Below are 17,093 nucleotides of genomic sequence, written 5' to 3'. Positions count from 1 at the left end.
CTGCATTTCAACCATCATGGAGCTGGTTTGGAAACGCTTCCTTAGACAGCAGGATGGTAGGATGGTATATACTATAGGTTATGATTTGTGTCACTCTGACCAGGAGCTGAGATTCTTTCAGTTTATTTTTTCAGTATTCTTGGATTTTCATCCTCTCTTGCAAGGAAGTCAAAAGGTCACAAGGACTTCTTGTGTATCCATCAAAACACATCTATTGCTATTGATTTCAAGACCAACTTATGGCAAGCCTAATGGCTTGACACACTGTTAGTGTGTGGACAGGTCTGTCAGCTGAAAACATGATATACATTTTACCTAAAATCAAGTATGGCCTAATTACCATTTTTATTTTCACTAGAACTAGGTGCCTTAGCCCAAACCTGTTCCAGCACGACAATGCCCCTGTGCACAAAGTGATGTCTAGAACAGACATGGATTGCCAAGGTTGGAGTGGAAGAACTTGAGTGGCCTTACGTAGAGCCCTGAACACAACCCCACTCAACACCTTTGGGATGAATTGGAACACCAACTTCACGCCAGGCCTTATTGCCAGACATCAGTGCCCAACCTCTTGTGCTCTTGTGGCTGAATGAACACAAATCCCCAAAGCCACAATCCAAAATCTAGTGGAAAGCCTTCTCAGAAGAATGGAGGTTATTATAACACCAAAGGGGGAACCACCTCCATATTAATGCACATGGTTTTGGAATGGGATTTTCAGTGGTCAGGTGTCCACATACATTTGGCCATATAGTGTAGCTATGGTTGGCATTTGGAATTAAACATCCAGTCTATCATGAGGTGGCTTTTAAACACAGGTCCTTTACCTCCTGCCCCTTTATCCTGTTTTCCTGCATGTTTATTAATTGACCTAACATTTTGTGCAATGAAATCCCTCTGTTGCAGGATTCTGTATAAATGCATTAAGAATTTCCTCAAAGAGACAAACTGAAGAACAGTTTAGGTTCTAGATATACAGTAAGTACATCCATACGGTTTTGTGCAAGGGCTTAGTATTTAAATCAGTTAATCGTACACAGTAAGTTACAGCCAGGACTTTCTGCTGTCAGACAAGTGATAGGAGCCACCAATCAGACAGCACTTTATACAATTCTGAAGAAGATTTTTACACTAAGCTGATGTCCTTGTGCAGCTCAAGGTCTCTAGTATGGAGAATACACAGCGATGTGCTATAATTAGATTTATATGGTAGGGGTCTGGGATGAGATTATGGGATATTCTATCTCCAGACAATTAATTCTCTCAGTACTGTAGGATATATAAATAAAGGAGAGCAAAGAGTGGTCAAGAGTAGATTAATGCATTAGTGAAAACTGTGTGCGATTGTTGTCTTACTGTATCCCATTGACTTGAGTTCCTGACCTAAAACATTGCACATGAATGTCCCTTCATGTTGACATTACAAGTGGAAGCTAACTAGCTTTGCACTAGAATGCAAAACTTTATCAAATCCCACAAGTACCAAAGTGAGAATTCATTGCTATCATTCACATTTTGTTTTCTTTATTTTTGTCCCTCTTCAAACTGCTACAATTTTCCTTTCCTGCTTTGATTTTTAACCTCTCCCCATTTTCTCTTCCCTCTTTTATCTCTTTTATTCTCTCTCCCTCTCTGTGCTAACAAGTGCTACTCGTTTTCAACCCCTACCTCAGCCTTCATCACTGCTCCATCACTTCTACCTTCTCCTCTCTAGCACTCACTATCCTGTTTTCTCTCTCTCTCCCTCTCCCTTGCTCCACTGGGGACTTGAGTGAAAAGATGAGTGTTGGCCATTAAGGGCTTTCAGGCCCCATTCAGGCTCCATCTGCTGTGCCGAGAACTGGACAGAAATATGCTTTATGGAGTTCAGAGAGTGGTGTGACGTTCTATTTTTCATGATTCTCTCACTTCCACTAAGTACAAGAGTCCAGAGTTAGGGTTCAATGGCTATTTGGAGAAGTGACAAAATTCTGGTATATTTCATATGTCTCATATTCCAACAGTGTGATCACCACTATTTTGATTGCTACCTACACCACTTTCGAGATTAAGCTGGAAAGCATACCAAATCTTGATTGAGTCTTTTGTCTGGCTGCATTTCTTTTGAACAATAGCTAAGGCTGTTTTCACATCTGTTAGTCTGGTTGCTGAGTCCAATTCAGAGCGAAATTTGATATATTTGCTATTTGGTTCGGTTTATGTTCTCACTGCACATAATGAATCAAAAAAAAAAAAAAAAAAACATTGGCTGAGGGATGTGTAGGGCTGAAAACATACACATAAAACTTTTTCATTTATTGATCAGAAATACTGTAAACAAACCACTGGCACCAGGGTTCGGTTTAAACATTTGCATAATACAAGCAATAAATGAAATTGTGATTTAAAAATGTTTGCTAAATTTCCTCATGGCAGATCATTTCCATCAAACTATGCTTGTTAGGTACTGATGTCCTCTTAGACATATATCCTGGTCAGGGTTACTGTGCCACCAGAAAATATTCTGTTATATCATTCTAATGTAATCTGGTATATTTCACACCACAGTAGATCTTGCATTACTAGATATATTACACTTATGAAGACAGCCTCTTGTGTTGCATACACACATGCACTACTTGTCTTTGTGTGTTAATTCTTTTCTCATATCCAAGCTTGATGGGAAGAGGATTAAGTGCAGGAATTTGAACTCATCATTCGACTCACCACTTAACCCTTACTATTAAAATATCACTACCACAAATAAATTTTCATGATGAGCTTTCATTGATTGATTCATCTTCAGTTAGCACATTTGAGTAACCATTCGGAATAAAAATATGTCAAAATGGCTGATTTGTAGTGGTTTGTAAATAAGAATTAAAAATGTGATATTCATGTTTATCCCATTTCTACTCCCATCTCTCATCAAAACGAGCCCCGAGCATGGGAAGGGATTTGTACAGAGCTGAGCAGTTAAGGGTTAAGCATCTTGCTCTAGGGCTCAAGAGTGGCTCTCTATCTTACTGGAACATGGTTGAAGTAATCTGTCCTTGATCCTGCTCAAGGTATTAAACACTATAATAATTGAAAATAGTAGTGTGTGTGTATACAGTATGTTAAATCATATTGCATCATCTTATGGTGTCTCTGCTTGTACATTTTCTTGGCAGAAATTTGGATATTATGAATGTCAAGCTTGACTGATTAGCTGGTGTTGCATGATGCTTGTGTTAAGATTTGCACTGGAGCCGCAATGCTAATTTTGCTAACAAGCTCACATTGCATTGTGGAAACTCCAAGCCTAAAACACCTCAAAATTTAGTCTGACACAATGTTCTCTCTAAAAATGATCAATCTGTCATAGCGGCCATCTTTCTTCTTCATTTAGGTAGGAGGTGTTGCTAAAAGTGTACAATATATCAGCGATTTGGATGCTAAATATAGTTCATCTATACTGTTTATTTAATATAGAGAAAAAATAGAAAAGAAGCAAACTTAAGACAACAAACATGCCTTGGCTTTTTTGCTACATTTGGGATAAAAGGAAATTGGTGTACGTTTGATTTTTGGCCACAATGTTACTTTAAGTGATACACCGACTGCTGTTGTTGAGCAAATGGATTTTTGTATGTTAACAAGTGCTTGAACCCGCTGTAGCCTTCTTATAAGAACATGATACAAAATGAAGCCTTGTGATGAGCTCTGCAAAAACAAATAAAAAGTGCGAATGTGTTTGTTAGCAGTGGGGCAGATGAGGGAGTATCGATCGCTGGATGCTAAGCACCTCAGTGTAGCTGAGAATCAGCGCTGAATGAAAGACATGAAGCAAGAGAGTAATACATGACAGAAAGATGAAAGGAAGTGTGTGTGAAGGAGAGAGAGTAGCTGAACAGTCCTGAAGCTTTGTCACTTCAGACAGTGAGAACAAGTAGGAGAAGCTACCCAATGAGAGAACGAAGAAAGAAAAAAAGAAAAGTGCATTTGACAAGCTTTCTGTATCTCTCTCTCTCTCTCTCTCTCTCTCTCTCTCTCATTCTCATTGCTGTAGGACCAAAGCAGGGAAATGAGTCACTATCATTTGTTAATCCATTAATTAGTTGAAAAAGACTATTTAACATGGTTGTAAGGGGATAAAAACACCTATAAAAATAATGGCAAAAAGGAAATCTCCACTAGAGCCAGATAATTAAAAAATGAAGCTTTATTATGATTAAGTACAAAATTTTGCCAAGTAATCAAATTTTCAGTTGCAGAGCTTTTTCATTTTCATGACTGCAAAACACACAGACACTTTTTGTTGGTGTAAGGAATAAAGGTCCAACCACAAATAAGAATAAATGGCATTATATAGAACTGACATGTATGTTTATGCTACTCTAAATCATGCTGTTAAACTTTAATCAAACTACAACACAATGATGCCAATTTACATTATAATTATATTTTATTTTGTTTGATATCTGCAGATGGGGCTTGATTTAGTTTAGGTGGAAACTTTTAATCAAAATAAATGGCAGAGCTTTAAGCCATTGCATTGCGCTCTACTGTGTATTGTTTTTAATGCCAGGACATGTAAAGTTTCCTCAGAGTAAATGTAGTAGTTTTTAAGTCTTTTTCAATGCTACTTCAGGCACCATTTACAGACACATTTGCAGTGAAGATATGCAAAATGCTTCAAGAGCTCTGCAGAAAGAAAATGACAAAAGCTACAATTCTTCCTCATAAATTACACCATCTAATCATTGAACTTGAACACGTTGCTACATCGAAACAAAATTTTCATAAAATTTGAGAAAATCTCAAATCAAATGCTGTTTCATTGTGTGAATTCTGGGTACGAAAAGCATCATAAGTCCAATGTACATTCAAATTCAAGAGGGTTTAATATTTATTAACTCCATTAATTCATAAAATAATTTGAGGCCAATTTTAAGGACCAACAGACAATCTGTTTGTTGTCATTATGACCTACATTTTGCGTCTACATGTTATGACTTCATTACTAGAAAGTTCTGACATTTAACCACGTTAACCACATAAACCTGGTCACTGAAGGATATGTTATTCTTAATTCTGTGGTGTTTTTTTTTTCAAACAGTACTCTAATTATATAGAATAAAAAATTATATCTGTGTTCAAAAATGTACTTTGTAATTGTTTTGATGTTGTAAATTTAAAGTAACCTTCAAAGTGTTGTAAATGCAGATAACCCAACTTTAAGGTTTTGCTAGCAGGAATGTCAAAACTTTGATGTCCCATATCTCAAAACAGCTCTTCACCCAGATAGAACCCTATAGTCCTACAATCACAATATGGCAATGATCTAGTTATACCTGCATGCATTAAAATATTTATATAAAAACATTTATTTATTAATTAATATAATATATTATATTATTTACGTAGTGTGTAATAAAAAAACATTGTGCTGTGAGACAAAATAAACAGATTTTAAATTTCGAAATCTACTTCTGAACTGAAGAGTTGAGAACCTGAAAGTTGTTGGTACCGAAAGCAAGTATGCAGCAAACCCCCACCCCCCAACCTACAACACACACACTGCTCTGAAGAAATGCAGCAGCACTGTAAATATTTCAATGTGTGGATCTTTACACCACTCCTGAACATCGCAATGTGAAGAAAAGAAAAATAGGTTTGTGCTAGTAGAAAATTTCTCAGGAAGTGTTTGGTTGGGACTTGTTCTTTATTCCTGGATTTTACCATTAACTTTCTCTCCATATGTCAATGTAAGATTAGACAAGGCTTTGTGTAGAGTAGAGTAGAGTAGAGTTGAGTAGAGCCTTGTCAAACCAGCATGTATTGTGTGTTTGCAGTGTGCATGTGAGGCGCACAGATAAAGTGGGCACAGAGGCGGCGTTTCACCCCATCGAGGAGTACATGCTGCATGTGGAGGAACAGTTCCAGCTCATGGCCCAGCGCATGCAGCTGGACAAAAAGAGAGTGTATTTGGCAACTGATGACCCCTCACTGTTACAGGAGGCCAAGAGCAAGTGAGTGATCTGAATGAGGAGTATGTGTGTGTGTGTTTGTGTGTGTTTGGGGGGTGGGTGGTGATGTGGGAGATAGGAAGGTTTTTTTTTTTATTTTTTTTTTATAATCTTATTGGGAAGCAAATAGCCCCACAAGGATAGAAATATCTGACAGCTTTGACCTTGTGGAGACATTTCCATGATCCCCATAAGGAAAACTGTATGGGTGTTGTTGTTGTTTGTTTGTGTTTTGTGGGTTTTTTTTCCAGCTTTAAAGCTTAAAGAGCCTAAATGCTTTCTTTGGTTATGTCAGTGGAAGGATAGTAAGACAAATTTGTGTGTGTGTGCATTTCTGCATGTGTATGTAAGGAAGTAAGGTTTTTCATAAATCATGGACTTTTGTGTGTGTGTGTGTGTGTGTGTGTCTCAGATACCCCGATTATGAGTTCATCAGTGATAATTCCATCTCGTGGTCGGCTGGACTGCATAACCGCTACACAGAGAACTCTCTCAAGGGAGTCATCCTGGACATCCATTTCTTGTCCCAGACTGACTTCCTAGTCTGTACATTCTCCTCACAGGTACACACACACACACACACACACACACACAGCCTAAACCCTCCTGAGCTCAGGTACTGAGTCACACTTACAATAAATCAGGCTACAACCCATCCGTCTCACCTCATTTCTCTACTTATTAACACACCCCTCATGTTCATGGGTGTTCATGGGTAATTTCACAGGTTTTCCCTGTGTCTGTATGGGTTTCCTCCAGGTTCTCTGGTTTCCTCCCATCTGTATGTAGGTAAATAGGCTGCACTAAATGGCCCATAGGAGTGAATAAGTGTGTATGTTGTGCCCCATCCAGGGTGTATTCCTGCCATGAGCCCAGTGGTCCCTTGATAGTCTCTGGATCCATGGCTATCCTGACCAGGAAGAAGTGGTTACTTAAGAACCCCAGTTAAAAAGTGAATCCATAATATCTGTGACACCCTCTAGTGGTTGGCAGCAGTACAACTTCTAATCCTACCCAGACTTACTCTCACCAGTCACTTTAATAAGAACACCTATACACCTGCTCATTTATGGAGTTATCCAATCAGCTAGTCATGTGGCTGCAGCACAGTGCTAGCAATCATGCAGATACACGTCAAGAGCTGCAGGTAATGTTCACATCATACGTCAGCATGGGGGGAAATATGTGATCTCTATGACTTTAACCATGGCATGATTGTTGGTGCCAGATGGCTGCTGTGAGTATTTCAGAAACTGCTGATCTCCTTGGATTTTCACACACAACAGAGTTTACAGAGAATGGTGGAAAAAAGAAAAAAACACCCTGTCTGTGGAGGGTCTGCAAGCTGAAACACCTTGTTGATGAGAGAGATCAGAGGAGAATGACCAGACTGTTTTGAGCTGAAACCAAGGAAGTCTATTGTAACTCAGATAAGTTCTCTTTACAACCGGGGTGAGTAGAAAAGAATCGCAGAACACACAACACATCAAACCTTGAGGTGGATGGGCTACAACAGAAGACCACATCAGGTTCCACTCCTGTCAGCCAAGAACAAGAATCTGAGGTTATCACAGGCACAGACTCACCACAACAGTATAATTGAAGACTGGAAAAAAAACAGGTGATTTTTTTTTTTTTCTTATTCTCAGCTGTCCAGTTTGGGTGAGCCTGTGCCCATGATAGCCTTCTGTTTCCTTAGATTCCTGTTCTTGGCTGACAGGAATGAAACCTGACGTGGTTGTCTGCTGTTGTAGCCCATCCACTGCAAGGTTCAATGTTTTGTGCATGTTAAGATGCTTATCTGCTCAGCATGGTTGTAAAGAGTGATTATATGAGTTACTATATCCTTCCTGGCAGCTCGAACCAATCTGGCCATCTTCCTCTGACCTTGTTTCCAGCCACAGAACAGCTGCTTACTCAATGTTTTATCTTTTTTCACAGCATTCTGTGTCATCTCTAGAGACTGTTGTGTGTGAAAATCCCAGATCTGCAGTTTCCAAAATACTCAAACCAGCCCACCAGGCACCAACAACCATGTCACGATCAAAGTCACAGAGATCACACTTTTTCTTCATTCTGATGTTTGATAAGGACTTTAACTGAAGCTCTTGACCTATACCTGCATGATTTTTTGCATTGCGATACTTAATTAATTTTAGCCAGCTGTAAGCTCCCTTTATCATAAAGTACCTAACTATGTCTCTATTTCTTCATAATAAATATATTATCTGGCAGTTTATTTGTTACATTTTACACTTTATACTTTTTATACATTTTATGAGGATATATCTAGCAGGTCATATTTGATGAGATGGCTATGGTTGAGTTGATTCACAGTTAGTGACTATCTTTAAATAGAGACCATCTTTCGACAGCACTGTAATGCTTGATGACAATTCTTTTTTTTTTAAAGTAACTTTTGTTTAATTAAAAAAATATATTCTTTCTGAATGCACAATAATTGCAACCTGTCTCACTGTGTGTACCAGGTGTGCCGTGTGGCCTATGAAATCATGCAGACTCTGCACCCAGATGCTTCATCATACTTCTACTCTCTTGACGACATCTACTATTTTGGCGGGCAAAATGCTCACAACCAGATCGCCATCTATGCACATCGGCCACGCACTGCCGAGGACGTCGCTCTGGAGCCTGGAGATGTGATTGGCGTTGCTGGAAACCACTGGGATGGTTACTCCAAAGGACTGAACCGCAGACTGGGGCGCACAGGCCTCTATCCATCTTACAAAGTGAAGGAGAAAATCGAGACAGTGAAATACCCCACCTACCCCGAGGCAGACAAACTGCTCAACTCAGAAAATAGAGGAAAATAGACTGAAAGAGACAGTAAGAGACTTTAAAAACAGAGAGAGGCATGAAGAGACTGAAACAGACTGAGACAGGTAGAGAAAGAGACAGGGTGAGAATAATCCCAAAGTATTTTTTCCTGTATAAAGCTTACTGATAAAGGAGAGATAATAAGACATAGTCCACAAAGTGATACATGCTGTCGATGTGTGTGTATGTGTGTGAGTTAAAAGAGATGATGTCAAGAGACAAAGAGATAGAGATGGAAAAAGAAAAAATAGATGGAAAGAAACAATGGAATGGAAAGAAACAGATATTAAGACACAGAGAGAGAGATATGGAAAGAGAGAAAAAGGGGCAAATAAAATGATACGGAGACAAAAAAGAGAGAAAAAGACAGAGACAGACAAAAAAAGACAAAAAGAGACAGAGATATAGAAAATGACAGAATTATACACAAAGAGGTGGAAAGAGACAGAGACAAGGACAGATAAAAGAGAGATTGGTGGAAAAACATGGCATAAAAAGAAACAAAATGAGAGGTAAAGAAACAAACAGAAGGATAGAAAGAGACAACAATACACACAGAGACAGAAGGAGATTGACATAGGACAGAGACGTCAGAGACAAAGATGGAAATAGAGAAAGAGGTGAAAAGAAACAAGAGAAAGAGACAAATTAAGACTGAGAGAAAGACAAGAAGACTGAAAGAGACAAAAAATTAAGAGTCAGAAAGAGAGATTTGAAAAATGTGCGCTGACATGGAAAGAGATAAAAAAAAAAGGCACAGACAGTGAGAATAATCAACTTTGGGACTCTGTATCAGGAAAGACAACTAAAGCATTCGTAAGAATGGACACACACTGAGGACACTGCTGTGTGTATGTTTATGTGTATTTTTTACTCAGTGAGAAAAGATGGAGAAGAAAATCATGATGTAAAATATCCCAACTATCCTGAGGCAAACGAGCTACAGACTACAGAAACAACAACCTGTACAGAGTCTGCTGAGACGGGAGGGATAATGAGACATAATCCACAAAGACAGATCAAGGACATGTGCTTGTGTTTTGACATAGCACAGCCTCCTGAATGACTCTGATATGGATGGAGGCAGAGTGTCTCTGTGTTTGACTACAGGCTATTTGGACTCGGCAACAGCTGAGCGCGATTTACAAACCCACAACTCTGCCTCGCTTTATAGTTTTATTGTTATTTAATTGTCCCAAGGTGGTTTTAAGTCATTTTTAATCTTGTCTTTTAATCTCTCTTGCCTGTTTGATCACTAAGAAACTAGGGGAACATGGTAAACTAGTGAGATAGAAAGGAGATAACAAGGATAACTATTAGGGTGCTTCTTATTTCTTTAATTGCGCTTTCTTGTTTTGTTTCCTTGCTTCTTAGTTCCTGCCTCTGAGGTTGTGAGGTAAGGTTGCAAAGAAAGAAAACAACAACAGAGGAATGGATGCCAAACATTGTGCCATGTTAGGGCAAAAATACATCACTATAAATCAACATCAGTTATTGATGACTTGTTGTCCAGCATGTTTTAACTTATACAATATCTACTCTGTTGTCATCACTGACTTGGCATATAAATTCAGCCCACTTATTGACTTTGTATCCATTGTTTCATTATTAATAGTATTCATTTAGTGTTTTTTTGTTCTTAACTTATTATTTGTTTGAATCTACACTGGAAAAAAAGTTCATCGAATTTACTTAATTCAAATGTGTACATTGGTTCGACATGAATGAATTTCATTAACATCCAACATCCATTGATTTCATACATCCAACATGATGTGAGCATGTTTTTAAAACCCTGGAATAAAACCAAACTCCACGCATTCACCCAAGCTCAGGATCAAACCAAGAACCCTAGCATTGCAGGCAGTAACATTATTCGCTGCGCTATTGTGCCACACGAGTTAATTAAGTTAATTTAACACTATATTTATTTCTTCCTGTCAGCACCAACATCCTTGCGAGACTTCAAAACGTAATTGGATCACATTAATACAATGTAAATTGATCACACTCACTCTACATATTTCTAACTAGTAGGCTAGGTAATGTGCATTTTTAAATTAAATTTAGTATAGAGTTTTGATGAGAAACTAAGATTTTTTTTATGTAAACTATACATAATGTTTTCTCTGACCACATGTTCCCTTTTTTTCAGTGTAGGTAGTTTTGTGAAAATGGTAACTGTACACCATAGGATTATGTCACACATGGCTTCCACATAAGTACCTTTCTTCTCACTCTGGAAGCCTCTGTGTGCATTTAATGAATTGATAATTAGTAGTTCAGAGTATTCAGCTTTGTTGGAGATAGTAGAGCAGGCGCTCAAGAATGTAGCTCATACTGACTTCATAGCGCTTCAGGGGAACTTCAGTGCTCATCCCAGGAACAATGGAGATACTTGGAGGGGACTTCTGTGCAATCCACTGATTTTCAAAATCAAACACTTTGCTCAAAGTTGCTCATAAGTGTATTTGCTACCAGAGCCCCTTGGATTTTGTGTTTGTTTCATCAGACTTGAGGCCATATCTTTTAATCACTCAGGTAAAGAGAAGGACAGAGCTGTCAATTTGGTGGTAAGTTGGACCTATCACAGTAGGTGCCAACCAGATTTATGGAGAACCTTCTGGGTTGCTTGGGACCTTCAATGAGAGACAAATTCTCATGTTCAAAAGGACTTCTCCCTTGTACCAATTGAGGTTGGGGACATTAAGTCACAACAGACCATATTCAAGTTCTCAATCATAGAGGCAACTGCAAGCAGCTGTGGCCTCCTGATTCAATTTAGAATTATAGAGAGCCAGAAGGGCTGTTGCAAAGGCAGTTACAGAAGCAGAAGATCGGTCATGGAATTTGGAGAGGCCACTGATAGATTTATGTTAGCAAATTTCTGCTGTGCGGTTCCTGATTTATTGAGTTCCAAATTGGCAGAGTGCCATTTTACGCTCCAGGATGGCAGAACCAGAGCTGGAAGAACTGGAGTGCGGACGAGGTGGTCGAAGTGGCAGACCTGGGAACACTTTAATTCGGCCACTTTTTTTGGATTTCTGCAGTCTGTTTCTCAGCCAGGGAAAAAGATAGAACTTTGACTGAGGGCTGGACGCATCTCAACGAGCTCTTGGCACCCTTAAAGTTTGGTGAATTTAGGCCACGGGAGCCAGGAGCTGTAAATTTTAAATTTGTGGCCATGAGGCCCCGCGTTTCTCGGGACCACAGGGCTGAATTGGGCAGGAGCAGTCTGGCAAACTGTTCTGTGAGGAGGAGGAGAAGAGACCATACACCAGCTCTGCTAAGCAAGTGCATGTAAGTGTTGACCTCTACTCTGTACTGGGGATATTGTTGAGCAGTGGATGGAGAACTTCGAGGAATTATTTAACCCAGTTCCTTCCCTTCAGTACACAGTGCCTGATATGTCTGTTTTTTTTTTTTTTTGTTTTTTTTTTTTTGGAGTCTTTTACTTTGGCTGCGGTTATTATTGCGTTTACAATCAGCCATAGTGTCAAGGCTGCAGAGGTGGTTGGGATTTTGCCAGAAATATTGAAGGCACTGGACGAGGTTGGGGTTGTGTGTTTAACATGCCTCTTCAATGTTCCATCAAGATCTATGGCAGTGCCCTTGGAATGGCAAACTGAGATGGTGGTCTCTATTTTTTTTTAAAGGGGACGAGAGGATGTATTCCATTCATAGAATTACACTCCTCAGCCTTCCAGCAAAAGTCTATACCAGGGGTCTGGAGAGGAGACTGTCGGATAGTTTGACCTAGGATTTAGGGGGAACAATACGGGTTACCCCAGGCTGTAGAACAATGAACCAGCTCTTTATGCTTGCGCAACTGTGTGAGGGGTCATGTACATATGCTAATCCAGTCTACATGGGTTTTGTGGATTTGGAGATGGTGTATGATTTTGTGCCGGAGGTATTGCAGGTATTTGTGGTGGGAGGTATTGCAGAAGTATTGAGTATCTGCATCACTACTTCATACAATCTAGTATGTGTTTGTGTACAGTGAGAATTGTGTCCATGCTCTAAGTGTTAAGCTGAAACTGTTTAAAGTGGGTGTCTTTTCTCTTATGTGTGGTTTACATGGACAGTAGATCAAGGTACAAGAGGTGTCCATTATGGAAGGCTAGAGGTATGTTTGAGACTATGATTGTCTCCTGGAAGAGTGGGATGCTCCCTTCAGGTGAGGGGATAGACCTTATGCCTGGTGTAGATCTTGGGATCTTATTCATCAGTTATGGAAAACAGATCACATAAGATCAGAGGAAGCCTTGTTACAGTTACTGCACTGTTTGTGGAGGAGAAACAGGAGCTCAGTTTGAGGACAAAGCTCTGTGTTTACCAGTGAGTCTATGCCCCTATTCTCAAGCTGTGGCAAATGACTGAAAGAATGTGAGTACAACTGGTGGAAAAGAGCTTCGTGACAATCTGGGAAAACCTCAGCGTAGAGCCACTATTCCTTCAAATTGAGAGGAGCCAGTAGTGGTGGTGTTGCACCTTACAAGGATGTCCCTTGGTCAGCTCCTGCTAGAGCTGTATGAGGCGTCCCATTGGATGGAGGCTCCAGAGCAAACCAAGGACCTACTGGAGTGATTATATTTCTCAGTTGGCTTGGGAACATCTAGGGAGTTCCCAGAAGGAGCTGTAGTCAGTGACTTGGGATAGAGATGTCTGGCCTGACCTTTTCAATCAGTTGCCAGTTTCTAGGGCACAGGCTGAAGGTTTGAGAAGGCAATGAGGCGTCAGTTACAGTAATGGGAAGCACCCTAAAAAACTAGGGGAATGAGGAGAACCTAGGGGACTTTAAAATGAAAAGAAAGGGGAGATGTGCAATCTAGAAACATGAATCAAGGAGAACTAAAGACTAAGAAACAAGAAAAACTAGGCAAAGTAGAAACAAGTCAACTAAACAAGTACTAAGGAATTAGCAACTAGTAAAATTAAGGGACCCTGGAACAAGGATAATCATGGAACTAGAACTGGTGGGGAAAAGGAGAACTGGGGGCCTAAAAAATTAGGGAAACAAGGAAACTTGATCACTGATTCAGCTTTGTAACATTCTCCGATTCCTCGGGAGAGGAACTTATTCCTCAGTCAGTCATCGCTTGCCTTTTTATTTTTTTCACCACCTTGGAATTTTGTGTGAACTATTAAAAATATTTATGATGGAAAACCGTAGATGATGTGTTATATTAGACAGCCAGCAAAGTGTGGACAAAAAAGGACAAGATAGAAATATGATAAAACTACTTAAAAACCAGCGGAAATTGCTGAGAACTGTCCAGTTATGTGTGGACTAATATTCTCATAAGCATGCTTGAATTTTGTTCCTCTATCCTTCTCAGTGTACTACACCACTTAAACACAATGGAACAAATGGGAAGAATCAGGATTGTTCAAATGTACCAATTCACCTGCTTATAGATTTATTATTATTTATCATATTGCTCAGTAGGTTTTTGTTTGTTTGTTTGTTTTCAAAACTTTTCAGGCTTTTCAAGCAGGTACTAAAAATAAAAAGAAAAATGTGTATTTTGTGTGTGTACTAATTCAAACTAGAAAAACCAATACGACTACATATACCAGGACTAGGAACTAGGAGCAATTAGGAAACTAAGAATCTAGGAAAACAAGGAGAACTAGTGAACTAGAAATAAGAGTTAGAGAGTGCTCAGGAGCAAAAAAACAGGTAACCATAGAAGTAGGGATCTAGAAATGGGAAACAAGCTGAAACAAGAAATAGGAAATCTGAAAACTGCTACTAGAAAAGAATAGTGCACAAATAGAAAAACAAAGTAAGCATAAAAATGAGCAAAAACTTTCATGAAAACCAGTAAGTAGGAAACAGGAAGCAAACAAGAGGCCTCTGTGACATTATTCAACTAATTAGCGTTTAGAAACATATGGATTTTTTCTTGAAATACCCATGTGCCCCTTTAAAAGCTTATGTGTGTTTTTGTTAATTTCTCTTTCTACTTGCAGTGTCTCTTCAGTATTTGAATCTGAGGTTTGTATTTATTTTATAAGAATATTCTGAACCATCAGAGAATGTTTTCAAAGGAGAAAATGTTTTCCTACTTTATGTTCCACAGTATTGTGTTTGATACACCACAGATCAATTAAAGGGGTTGTAAGGCATCTGCTGTGTTTGTTGCATTCTCACATTGATTGCTTTGGGTGCTGTTTAAAGTTTCTCTCCCTTTACCAAACATTTCTATGATTCATCTGATAATGGCAGTAAAACAGGCTTTTGCTTTTACTCTGCTACTCCACAGTTCACAGACTATCAGGTTACCAGGAGAAATGGTTTTCATTGCAATTTCCCCCCGACAACAATTCACATTCAATTCAGTCAGCTCTGACTAGCACGCACTCACAGACAAAACAGTTCAATGAACTGAAGCTCAACAAACCTGTGCATCACATGTTTTTATAAATGCCCAAAATAACTAGAGGGCATTCCGAATAAAACAAGTTTTCACACTGTTACTATGACCTATAACATTCATTTAAAAGAACTGTTGGCTTAGTTAATTGCTGTGTTAATTGGCCTTTCATCCCTGGGGGCTAGTATGCTGAATTGAAGCTGTCCTTTTGGCCCTCTAAATCTCCCATTATTTATTTCTGCAGAGGCTACATAGACTGAACAGAATAGCAAGAAAGTGCAATGCTGATGAGAGGAAACAGAACAGAGAGGAAACAGAACCAGAAGTGCAGATAGTAAGATTTTAGCTGATGCTTTTTTCGAAGGTGGCAATAACTAAATGCAGCCACAGGATCCTGAATCAGGGTTAAGTTACTTGTTTACGAGTATTGTTCTTAGACCTCAATTAAGGTCAGCCATCGGTGAATGAAGGCCATGTGGTAGCTGACTCAAATTCAGTATTATTAGGAACTATCCCTAAAGCAACAATCAGTGGAGTTGCTTTCATAAGGATACCCTAAGTACCTTTAGTTCTCAACTTGTAGAAGTGTTATAACCTTTACAGCCAGATATGAAATAATGTTTCGTGGTTCAATGAATGTAGCCAAGCAGAGGCTGTCTCGTAATTCTGTATTATTATTATTACGGTTCCAGTAAGGACCAGACCTAATCTCATCATCCACCCAAAAGCACTGCTGTGACCAACTACTTTTACAGATATTTTCAGTCCTTGGACCTCTGCTCTGTTCCCACCTGCTTCAAATCCACCACTGTCACTCCCAGTCCCCAAAATGACAAGAATGACTTCAGGCTAGTTTCACTGACCTCTATAGTCATGAAAGTCTTCAAAAAGTCTGGCTTTATTCTGAAGGCTATAACTGACCACTTACTGGACCCTCTGCAGTTAGTGTATAAAGCCAGCAGTCATTCTGAGCCTGAACTTCATGCTGCAGTATCTTGACAGTCCAGGAAGCCATGCTAGGATTCTGTTAGTGGATTCAGCTCATCTTTTAACACCATTGACCAAGAGCTGCTTCAAGTCAAGCCTCTAGTTGAATGTGGCAAATCTCATTTATCACAGATCACAGATTTCCTGATAGAAGGGAGACAGTAGGTGTGGCTGGGAAAGAACACACCAGACCCGCTGACTCTCAGTACAGAATCACGTTAAAGCTGTTTACTTTTGCCCCTTCTCTTCAGTCTTTATACCAATGACTGCACCTCCTGACGTTCAGAGATGACACCACCAGAGTCTGCCTCTTAATAACCAAAGTTGTTGAGTTTGTCTACAGAAATGAAACCAAGCAACTGGTATCTTGCAGTCACAACCATTTAATGCTCAAAACCATAAAGAGTGTTGAATCAGTTGTAGACTTTAGTAACAGCTTCTAATGGTTGGACTATATTAATGCCTTGCTGTCTGGATGCTCCAGCATGCAAGAATAAACTTCAGTTAGTCCCAAATGCAGCAGCCAGAAGGATGGACCATATTACACCTATTTTTATTACACCTATATTATCCACACTACAATGGTTCCCAGTACAATTTCACATTGACTATAGAATACTGCAATCCCAATAATATATAATACTAAAATACTAATGACCAGTAAAGCACTAAATGGTCTCGCCAAAAGTAAACATTTGGTCTATTATGATCAACTGTGTCTGCTTTGATAAAATGGTGTAGGTTCTTTATTAGTACCTATAATAATGAAAACTACAGCAGGGGCAGAGCTTATTCCAAAAACTCCACTGAGCTCTGGAATAGCCTTCCTGTCGCTCTTTGGGATTTGCTCCTACCCACCAGAGCTGCCTGAATGAGCCTGATGCCGAACTCCGAC

The 17,093-nt window shown here is 39.3% G+C and overlaps 1 protein-coding gene across 2 annotated transcripts in view; it reads left to right on the top strand.

Annotated features, from left to right (window-relative positions):
• fut8b (fucosyltransferase 8b (alpha (1,6) fucosyltransferase)) overlaps window positions 1-14,963 on the top strand; it is a 124,197-nt gene extending 109,234 nt beyond the window's left edge. For both annotated transcript variants that reach the window (XM_026923695.3, XM_026923694.3), the window contains exons 8-10: window positions 5,817-5,993; window positions 6,403-6,553; window positions 8,480-14,963. In XM_026923695.3, the coding sequence (XP_026779496.1) occupies window positions 5,817-5,993; window positions 6,403-6,553; window positions 8,480-8,824 (673 nt within the window). In that variant the 3' untranslated portion in view covers window positions 8,825-14,963. The remainder of the gene's footprint in view (window positions 1-5,816; window positions 5,994-6,402; window positions 6,554-8,479) is intronic.
• The last annotated feature ends 2,130 nt before the right edge of the window (window positions 14,964-17,093 follow it).

The sequence above is a fragment of the Pangasianodon hypophthalmus genome, chromosome 19, assembly GCF_027358585.1.
Source record: "Pangasianodon hypophthalmus isolate fPanHyp1 chromosome 19, fPanHyp1.pri, whole genome shotgun sequence".
Classification (NCBI taxonomy): domain Eukaryota; kingdom Metazoa; phylum Chordata; class Actinopteri; order Siluriformes; family Pangasiidae; genus Pangasianodon; species Pangasianodon hypophthalmus.
This window is presented reverse-complemented; position numbering and strand designations above follow the sequence as displayed.